General features: G+C 44.1%; 1 protein-coding gene across 1 annotated transcript in view; it reads right to left on the reverse strand.

The window, feature by feature from the left end:
- Nucleotides 1-5352, reverse strand: part of DNAH5 (dynein axonemal heavy chain 5) — a 160875-nt gene extending 155523 nt beyond the window's left edge. Inside the window, exon 1 of the mRNA XM_075142467.1 lies at nucleotides 5201-5352. Within this exon, the coding sequence (XP_074998568.1) occupies nucleotides 5201-5350 (150 nt within the window). The 5' untranslated portion in view covers nucleotides 5351-5352. The remainder of the gene's footprint in view (nucleotides 1-5200) is intronic.
- Between the last annotated feature and the right edge of the window lie 5593 nt (nucleotides 5353-10945).

Raw genomic sequence — 10945 nt, forward strand, 5'->3', positions numbered from 1 at the left:
ATAGAGATGCTTGATAAACATTACCAGATAATGTACGTGCACAGAGATTTAACAACCAAGGTGCAACATTTGCATTTGATTAGCATACTCCAATTAGCAGTAACAACCTATAGGCAGTTTGAACAGGTCCCAAGGAAAGCCAGGGCAGAGTGCCATCATCAGCCTCATCTTTATCATCGCCACATGCTGCACTGGAGGCAGAGACAGGCCAACCCTAGAGGGTGCTCAGCTGGGACCCATCACTGCTCTACCTGGCCACACTGGGAAGAGCCCACTCTCTCCCTCCCCTTCTCCTCCCCACCCTTCTGTTGTTGTTGATTCCCCCTCCCCCCCCAAAAAAAAAAAAAAATCTTTCACCACTAGCGTCAATGTATGCCATCAGCTATAAATCCTGCTAATAAATCCTCATGGATATGAACTTCTTGCTTGTACATCCTTTTTGCAACACTCTAAAAATTTATAGAAAATTAAAACAAGAGTAAATGCAATGATTTAATACAGAGGAGTTCTGTGCTTCTTAACCTAATTTATATTAATAAAAACAATTCACCACACATAATAAGCATTTTTCTTGAAGGGGTCAAAAACTTTGAAAGCAGAAAACAATTCAGAGCAGGAACAAGGTGAGTTTTATTTCCTTTTCAAACTAGTGATCTTCAGAAATAGACATGAGAAATCCCGATTTCCACATTTTCCATTTTCCTGTCTTAAAATGTGCCAAATTAACTTCCAAAAAGGCAGAATTTATGTTATTTTCCCCATGCTGGAGGTTTAAAATGGTTTTGGTATATAAATTTTTAGGTACCAAGTGGTGATGAAATAGAAACTACATCCTGCTCCTTCCAGCTTCTGGCACCTGATCGCACATTCAAGTTATGCTCTCATAATCCCTTAACAGTTGTAGCTTGCATACTCCACCCACTGTTATCTGCTAAATAAAGCACTTTTTTTCCTGTACTAAAAATCTGATGGTTCTTTAAAGTTGCTGTGTTCATCTGTGCTATGGAAAAACTCAGTATTTTTTTTTATAAACTATTATCCAACATGCAGAGGCTCAAGTCACATATTTCAGTCATAAAATACCAGCTTCTCCTGTGTTCTACTAATAAAAGTAAAATCACTTAAGTTACTCTAAAAATTGCAATTTAGACCATTTTTCAATCTGCCATAACAACTCTATCGGGTTCATGGGTGCAAGGCACAAGAACAACGGCACGGGAACCGCGAGAGAAAAACTGTTGCAGTATACAGATTAGAAGACACAACTCAACATTCAATATCATGAAGGATTTATTGTTTCAGGAACCTGAAGTTTCTAATATTCTTTATACTACGTACTGATATATTATTTTTCATCAAGATACTTTAGCGAGGTCTTCAGCTTTTCTAGGAGTCCTGAACAGCTCCGACATCTTCACAGAGGGCACCTCCCTTCTGTTTCTTCAGCCAAGCAGGAAAGGCAGCTCCAACGGACAACTGATTTGAGTACAAATGGAGTAAATACTCGAGGGCAAATCTGTACTCAAAATATTGAGGAAATGAAGAGAGGGGTTTTTTGTCCTGAAAGAGCCCCCAAGAACTCTTCTGTAACTCGGCCTGCCGTTCTTTACCCTAGAAGACGTAAGCGATGCCAAGTGCCATTCTCTGCATTTAGCCTTTTTGTTCCCTTTTAATCCACTACTCATAATACCCTACAATCCACTGGGTATCCCAGAAACACAACAGTATGCGAGCCATGCTTTTATTTCCCAGAACTGTTGATGTTATCGTGCCCATTTTTGTTGTGCGATTAAGCTGGACCAGCTGCAGCCTTTCGGCATCTGCAGTCCCACTGAACGGAGCCAGAACGCACACAGTGCTGTCCCTGCCCCGCTGTTCAAACCTAGGTCCTCACTCCAACCCCCTTCAGGTATTTCAAACCTCTACTCAGAAACCTAAGAACAGAAACAGAACTGTATTTGCCGAGAACCAGACGTTTCCCTTTACATTTGGCATTACAGTGAGTATCGATTTCAAATTTCAGTATTATATAAACAAACGCCAAAACCATTCAACTCCATAAAAGAGCTAATAATGCAGAGTTGTAAGTTGTTCTGGGCTCTCAGGGGTGTATGCCGGCAGCCTATGCCTACGTGGCGTACCTTCCAACTGTGTCAGAGAGGACCTTACTCCTTGGCGATAAATGAAACCTTGCTGGAAACAGCACCGCTGCTCCCGCCTGGGCAAACGCACAGGTCAGAGAGCTGGACTGCTGCTGAGCGACTGGAGCCGTGCAATTGCTGCTTCCTCGGCTGGCCGCCTCTCCCCCGCGTATTGAGGGTGGAGGATGCAGGATGCCCTGTAGCTGCCGGCCTTATTAAACCTCTTTCTACTTCTATGGTATGTGATTGTTATTTATCACGAAATGTTATCATTCTTGGTGTAAATGTTTGGAGTATGACACATTGTCTGGTCTAGATTAAGCAACAGACGTCCTCCCTACCTGTAAATCTTTTGAATATTAATTGTAATGATGACATACTCCTTCATCACCAGTCACAGTTCTATGGAAATGTGTCCTGTGCCTATTAAGCATTTCCAGATATATTATTTGGCTACTGAAACCCGAAAACAGTGGGGATCTCTGACATTCTTTTAGCCAGTCACAGCCTGATTGTGACTAAGAAAAATCCTTCTTTCCCTTCTAAACATTTGATGTCCTGCTTTGTCCAAATGTATTTAGCCAATATGATCCATATCGATATATTGCTCAACTGTCACCATATTCCAAACAAGACAGCATACTTGGCTTTTGTTTTCTTTTCATTAGAAATGCCTGTTAGAAAATTAAAGAAATCTACCCATAGTTCTCATGCTACTGCACTGGTTTCTCTTTCCATTGCCGCATATTCTTTTAACTTCTTGTAATATCCTACTGGTGATGAAAACAAAAAGCAGCTTTTCCTGTCTTCCAGCATGTTAGCGATCATTATCCATTGTTAAGATTACTTCAGCCATCTTATACTACAGTAACAGCTGCTCCATGCAATTCGCTGCATGCTTTGATATTCAGTAACTGTGGTTATATCCAGTGGTTTATCTGCCACCAATTAGCAAGCAGATACTTTTAAATCTGATCAAAGACATCCAATCATGGCTCCAAAAAACCACAAGCACAGAAGTCAGCAAATTTCTCTCTCTTCATCACACATTAAAGAAGAGGTTCCACCTTTTCATCCACTTTTTCTTTCCAGTTTCCATACTTTAAACCATCTCTCCTTGCATCTTTGCATGCTTCCTCAGAGAGACACAAATTACGCAGCTTTCTGCCCCTGTTCATTTTGATGTACGTTGCTGAATGCAGGACTTTTCTTAGGAATTACTTGCTGGGTTAGTAGAATTGAAAAGGTTAATAAAGATTACGTTGGTCTGTTTAATAAAAACTCCCATTAAGGCAGGTCACCCTGCACAAAAGGAGTAACACAGCTGCTTTCTTGTCCTCAGTGGTTAAACTGTGAATTGCTTATATGTGGAAGGAATCCTCCTTCATCTCTACCTTCCTCCACCCCATTCACTGCAAAATATAGGCTGCTAAAATGTAGGAGAATATTTTTGGTCATTGAGAAGTTACATCATCAAGTCACTTTTCTAGAAGAGAGACAAAACAAGATACACATACTTACTAATATGGACTTAATTTCCAAGTTGCACAAGAACAAGAGTTTCCTGCCCATGAAGGTGTTAAATGATCAAACTATAACTTCAAAAAGTTCCGACTATTTAATCTCATAGCCACATATCCATGAAAGCAAAAGGAAAAAGCAGCAGTCAAATTCTCAACTAAATAATGCTATGATCAAAATTTAAATGAACGTTAATAAAAAGATAGTGGCTTCATTTTTTTCCTTAGCTCCACATATCAACTAATTAATTTTCTTAATTAATCTCTTGTAAACCCAATAACGTCTTTTTATGAAAGTTTAGGGTATTCTAGATGATATTACCACAGCATTAGGCTGATTCTCTTGACTTTAAAGTTTTAAGTAGGACAGGCCTCCCAGTAAACAAGTTACTCTCACAGGAGACAGGCACAATAACTTGTTATATTTGTAATTGTACAGAAATATCAGCCCGAATGGTTTTGGAATGTGTCCTAGAAACTACTGCAGAAGTTACGAGTGAGGTGCATTTGGATTTAAGATTACGGAGATCTAACAGAATCCAACCATTCCTGGGATTTATTAACCACACACTCATTGCAGGAAAAAGTAATCAAGTTAGCTTCCATTAATAGTGAAAGACCATACTGCAAACTTTCTTGCTTTTACATACATTGAGGACTCAAGCAAAACAAAGGGAAAACAAATAGTTTACAAAAAAATAGTTTCATTAAATGTTAACACTTGAAAAAGCGTTGTATAATTCATTGTGTGTTTCAACTCAACAAAACTAATAATAAAATAATTATCAGAATAGAGCTGAAAGCAACAGACTTGCAGGGTAGCATTTGTCAGTGCCCGTCACACTACCCCTCCTCTTTCACGGCAGGTCTCAAGCGCATCCTCCGCCGCTGTTACTGAAAGAAGAAACCTGAAGTGTTTTCATACCTGAAGTCTTGCCACAAGACAAGTAATCAACATTAGAAACAGCTGCCCTCTTAAAAATACAACACCACGTATTGTGTTTAGAAACAACAAAAGTTCGTGAATTTCATCACAGACAAAAACACCTGCTCAGGGCAGGCAACAGGGGAAATTACCCCCAGTTACCCCCTCTTACCAACGTATCGGACATCTCAGAAAAACAGAGGGGCGGCCGGCGGCCGCTCTGCCGCACAGAAGGAGCACATCGGTGCCCCCCCTCGGGCAGCCCGTGCGGGACGCCTTCTCCCGCAAAAGTCTCCCGGGAAAAGAAGCTGCCGAAGAAGAGCCGCTCTGAAACTTCGTTTTCCACGCAGGCTCCAAACGCCGGGAAGCTCATTCCGCCCGCACGACCTCCCCTAGACACGGATTCCTACCCCAGACATCCCAGCCCCCTCTCCCAGGCTCCTGGCCGGGCCGAACCGCTGGGAGGCTCCGGGGGGAGCGGGCGGCGGTGCGCCCTGCCCCGGGACAGCTCGGCCACGGCCGCGCTCCCTTTCTCGCTTGATTTGCGGGCGTGTTTGTTGCGGCAGCCAGCCGGGCCGGCCCCGCAGCCCTGCCCCCGCCCGCCCCCGCCGCACCTGCGTGTCCTTGCCGCTCTCCGGCGGGGCCAGGGGCCGTCGCGGCCCGTCGCGGCGGCGACCCAACCCGGCGGGGGGCTGCGGCCTGGCGCCGGGCCGGGCCGCGGGACAGGCGGCCGAGCCCTGCCGCTGCCCCGCCGCTGCCTCCATCGCCCGCCGCCGATGCCGTTGCTATGGCGAGGGGCCGCCGCCGCCCCCTGCCGACCCCGCCGCTGGGTTGATGGTTTCTTAACTTCCCCTTCCAGCCCATCGTCAGTGCCGGCTTCCAGTGACTCCGCGCTGCCGCTCGGGGCTGGGAAACTGCGGTGGCTGCCGCCGGAGAGGAACCGGCACCGCCGGCTCCTTCCCTGCCGAGCGAAACGGACGCCAAACCCGCAGCGACGCCAAATCCCCCGGGGCTGCGCAGGCCCGCGGGGGCGCCCGGCCCTGCCGCAGCCGGCCATCGGAGCCCCGGCGCGGCCTGCGGGGAGCCCCCGGGGCACAAGGGCCCAGCGCCGCCCCGCCGCCTGCCCCGGGGACGTGTGCGGGTGCTCCCGGAGTTACTGCGGGTGTTGGGGGCCCCGCGTCCCGGTGCTGCTTGTAGGGCGGGCAGCTTCCCTGCACTTCTCACGAATCCCCCAGCACTGGCCTAGTCCTTCTCTTATGTTTTTATTTTATTTTTTAGGGAGAGAGACCTGAAAAGTCACACCTTGTTACTGCGCTAAAAGCTGAAAACTTGTATCAGGTGCAGCACTAGTATTCAAGAGATAGCAAAAGAATCTGACCTTTAACATCTCATTTTCAGCAACTCCCAAAAGCATGTATTTATGCAGCCCTCACACCTGGCGTTATGGGGGAGGCAGCAGAATTAAAAGCTTCAAATGCTGCTCTTGCAACTGCATGACAAAAGGGCAATGAAATTTAATACACCTGGATGCTACAGGTGCACATAGTACAGCTTTCTCCTAATTGGATAACACAGTGCGGGCTGCTCTCTTCAGTGATCTCCTTGTGATCAGCTTTCCAGTACTGCTTACTCTCAGAACAAGATAGTGAAAACCAAGATCTTGCTGACACTTTGTTAGACATACTGATCATTTATGTAAAAATCAAATTCCAAATGTGTTCATAAACAAATCTGTCCCCAAAGAAATCTCTTTCTCCTTAACTTCTGATAGAGGAAAGAAGTTAGGGTGGTAATAACACTATAGAAAATGGTTACAATGCATACACAAAAGTATGGAAAGCTATCTAAGATTAAATACACATGAAGAATAGACTGAATATGCACGACCTGGCACTGGAGACATCAGCAGCTTTTGTTCATCCAGAATCTATGTCAACATGTTCATGGGAAGGTGAAAGCTTCCCATGAAATACTAGGAGTAGAAAACCTGAAATTCTTTACAGAAGTTTGTAAGAAACCCAATGCCCAGGCTTGAGGTCGGTATTTCAACTTGGAATGTGTTTCTCTCCTGCTCCTTTTGATGTAATTTGAACTCTGGACCAGGGAGACTCCTGCTAGTCTTTTATGGAAACGTGCATACGCAGGGCTGCAGAAGGCCTGCAGAAACTCCATGCTTCGGCCCAACAATTCCTAAACAATCCCTAACAGGATTTTTCCACCTGCTCTTAAAAATCTCTGGAAGACAGAGACTACACAAACCTCCCAGGGAGCATGGTCCAGTTCTCATTTATCCATTTCTTTAATTTTTTACTAATATCAACTATTACCTCAAAGTACCCTTTTCCTCATCTATCCATTTCTTTAATTTTCTACTAATATCAACTATTACTTCAAAGTACACTTTTTCTCATCTATCCTTCAGTGACTCGGCAGAAAAAATGTTCTTTATAATCATAGTTTTAAATGTGTTTGTCGTGGGTTAACCCCAGCAGACAGTTAAGCCCCACACAGCCACTTGCTCACTTTCCCCCAGTGGGAAATGTTTTCTCCCTCAATTTTTTCTCTCCTAGAAAGAAGCTAGTTGTTTCAGCTAAAAGCTAGTTATGTCAGCACTTCCTTGGAATTCATAGGTTCTGTTCTTCATGATTTTCCAATTTGCTGGTACTGTTGCCAAAATGCGACATGCAAAACTGGACTTAAAACTCTTCCAGTGGCCTTAGAAGCCACAGAGCAGAAAGGAAAGCTTTCTGCTGATGGTTTGAATATAAACTTTTAAAACACTGCCAGACAACATTTATTCTTTTTACTTTGGATTGTTTCAATATTCACTTTGACACCCATGGGATCTCACATATCATTTTCTGATACACTTTTGCATATTGATATTTATTCCCTTTATACTTGTTCATTGACTTTTCCTTTCTTGAGTACTTTACTGAATTTCTGAGCTTTTCTTTCATGCTCTGCTGCTTTAATGAAAACTAGTTTGAGTTTCATTCCCATTCTCTGATCCACATCTGGATCAGCTCTTCTAACCTGGTAGTGTATGTGAATACAAATTCTCAGTTCCCTTATGAACAATGTGCTGGAAAGTCAGGCTCCTTTAAGACCTCATATAGTATCTTCACTGAGTTTCTCTGAAAATAATTTACAGCTTGTCTTGAGCACAGTCTTTCAAATTGTTGCTGACTTCCATCATAGTAATTTAAACTAGATCAGATCTGTCTTGTTTCTTAAAAAATTTATAAATGAAAAAAAAATACTAGTTACAAGAGTTGTGTCAGAAAATTTGCTAAAAATCAGGGGTGTGCTAGAAGTATTAGCTCCCACTAGGTGAATACATGACTTTCAAGCAACTAAACTATCAAAGAAGGTAATTGGATTGATCTGACCTAAATTTTTTTTTTAAATCCATGTGGTACATTTTCTTTCCCATTCTTATCCCCTGAACTATTAGAAAATGATGGCATAATAATTTGTTCCAGTAATCTTGATGATTCTTCTTCTCTATTTTTTAAAGAAAGGTGCTGTGTCTGATATTCTTTAAGACCCCGAGACTCTGCCCATCATTAAGTAGTTCTCCAAAAAACTGATCTTGTTTGGGAGATTGTTCTCAGTATTCAAAGGTACATTTCATTTCCTGTTGTCTTGATTAGCTCTAAACGATGTAAATATTTCACAATATTTCTTTAATCCGATGCTTTCCTATCTGGCAAATCAACAAATGGCTACAGGACTGGTGCCACAGCCAGGGGTTCGGCCAGTTAGACCATGGGACTCGCTTTGAGAAACCTGGTCTACTGGGGGCTGATGGGGTCCCTTCTAGAGAAGGGGAAGAGCATCGTTGGTCATAGGCTTGCCAAGCTGGTGAAGAGGGCTTTAAACCAAAGTTGCCAGGGGAGGGGAACCTCAATCCATCCCACTCCTACCAGTTTGATGCCAGTAGCAGCAATAGATGCCCAGAGCCTGGAGGAGGATCACAGGTCAGCAGGAAAGCACCTGATTATGGAGCTAGCAGAAGAAGGTAAAAGAGGATAGTAGAGATGATAACCTTATGTCCCTTCAGGCGCTGGGCACCCCAAGCTGGGCAGCATCAGACAAATCTCTGACAGGGGTACGGCACAGTATGTAGGTGATGCAGAGGAACTTGGAATAGTTGGTTATAGCTACCCAGGAAAGAGCAGGGCTGGGCTAATTACCTTGCAGGAAATGCAGCCCTCCTCCAGCTAGCTGAGCTCTCCGGTAGTGCACTGCACAGCCGCCCAGGTGTCTGCGGTATGTGAGATTTGGGATAGGAAAGAACAGGTTCTTTACAAGGACTATTTGCAAGCTTTCCTACCGACCTGGCAAAAATACAGCAGTTAAATATTAATGCAGAGATAGAGAGAGTTCAGTCATGTAAAAAAACTAGTATCTGTGATTAAACGCTAGCCATAGTAAAAAGTTATTTAATTTGCAGCTCACCTTAAGTAAGAAAGTTGTCGCCTGAGCACAAAAGTGCTAGCAAAAAAATTCCTGAGCTAATTCAGGCTTTGTCACGGCCTCTTCCTCTTGCTTGTCCTCTGTGTTTTGCTTTCTGTGTGTAGAATGTCAATAGCAGCAATTTAGCTGCCTCGCGGTTGTGAAGATGCAAAACTGTTGTCCCTTGATGTGTAGTATTAAATACCACTGGCAAATATCCTTCATCTCTAGGTTTAATTAACAAATTAACTGGCTTCAATCCTTTTTCAGTGCAAGGCCTTCCTCAAGGAGAATTTCTAATCACATCCAGGGACCAGAGAGAGTGTAGAAAGTCTATGTCCTAATCTCACAGAAAACATCCTTAATCTGGGACCACAGCAAGAATTTGAAGCTAGGACTCCGAGAGGGCATAAAGCGTTAGCCTCGTGTAGCTGCTGTTCCCCCGTGCTGTCAAACTCAAGACACTTCACTTTGATTCTGTCAAAATTTCATTGATAAGATGCATGGAAAAAATAGTTTATCAAATGGTTTTCGCTATAGTCAATACTAGAGTCAGTTCGAAGCTTTAATTTCCATTTCAATGGAATGTAAACCCTCTACATGGAATTCCAAATAGGACTCCCCCCCATCCCCATTTTTATCATGTGTACAAGGAAAAAGTTGTGTGCCTGTTCATTCAGATTTATTAAGTGCATTATTTTATTACTTTAATGTTTTTCTATATTTTTACATCTATTTTATATACTTTATCTATTTCATATATTTCTTATTTATACTTATCCTTACACATGTTCACATATACAAGTGTTTACATATACAAGTGTAAAGTAAAATTTACACTTGGTAACAATGCTGTTTATCAGCACCCCATCAGTGGCATCTGTTCATTCCTGGTTTACAGCTAATTAGGTGGGGAAATACTTTTTCAGGAGAGATGCTGAGAATTTAGTTAAGAGGCTCTGCAGAACGGTTGCCTTCCCTGATTATGTTGCACAGAGTCTACCATGCAAAGGAGCAGTAACGATGAGCGAGGGAAGAAAGAGAATGTCACTGAGAAATTTCCTCACTGAAGCAGGCTCTGGATGTCGTTCAGGTAACCAGATGATTAGCACGGGGGTGACCAGATGGGTATTTGGCTGAACAGCTTTGGAATTCAGATGCCCACACTATCGTCTTGAAGACTGTTGTTGGGAAGCTGTTATATACTGGATTTTGGATTTCCCAATCTAATGGGAACTTACTGCCCTCTTAGCATTGGCCTTTCACAGGGTAATAACCCCCCGTGTAATCCAGTGCAGGGGGACATGCTCCTGTCATACGTCCCATGTCAAGGAATGCATCAAGTTGCATCACTCACTCATCCCATATCAAGTCCCCTAGTGCCTTCTGTACTGGGACCAGTACTGTTTAATATCTTCATGAACAACATAGACAGTGGGATCGAGTGCACCCTCAGCAAGTTTGCAGACAACATTGAGCTGAGAGGTGTGGTTGACACGCCTGAAGGATGGGATGCCATCCGGAGGGACCTGGACAAGCTCGAGAAGTGGGCCCGTGTGAACCTCATGAGGTTCAACAAGGCCAAGTGCAAGGTCCTGCACCTGGGTCGGGGCAACCCCCGGTATCAATACAGGCTGGGGGATGAAGGGATTGAGAGCAGCCCTGCCAAGAAGGACTTGGGGGTACTGGTGGACAAAAAGCTGGACATCAGCCGACAATGTGCACTCGCAGCCCAGAAAGCCAACCGTGTCCTGGGCTGCATCAAAAGCAGCGTGGCCAGCAGGTCGAGGGAGGGGATTCTGCCCCTCTTCTCTGCTCTGGTGAGACCCCACCTGGAGCACTGCGTCCAGCTCTGGGTCCCCCAGCACAGGAAAGCCATGGACCTGTTGGAGCGGGTC

The sequence above is a fragment of the Calonectris borealis genome, chromosome 2 (assembly GCF_964195595.1).
Source record: "Calonectris borealis chromosome 2, bCalBor7.hap1.2, whole genome shotgun sequence".
Lineage (NCBI taxonomy): Eukaryota > Metazoa > Chordata > Aves > Procellariiformes > Procellariidae > Calonectris > Calonectris borealis.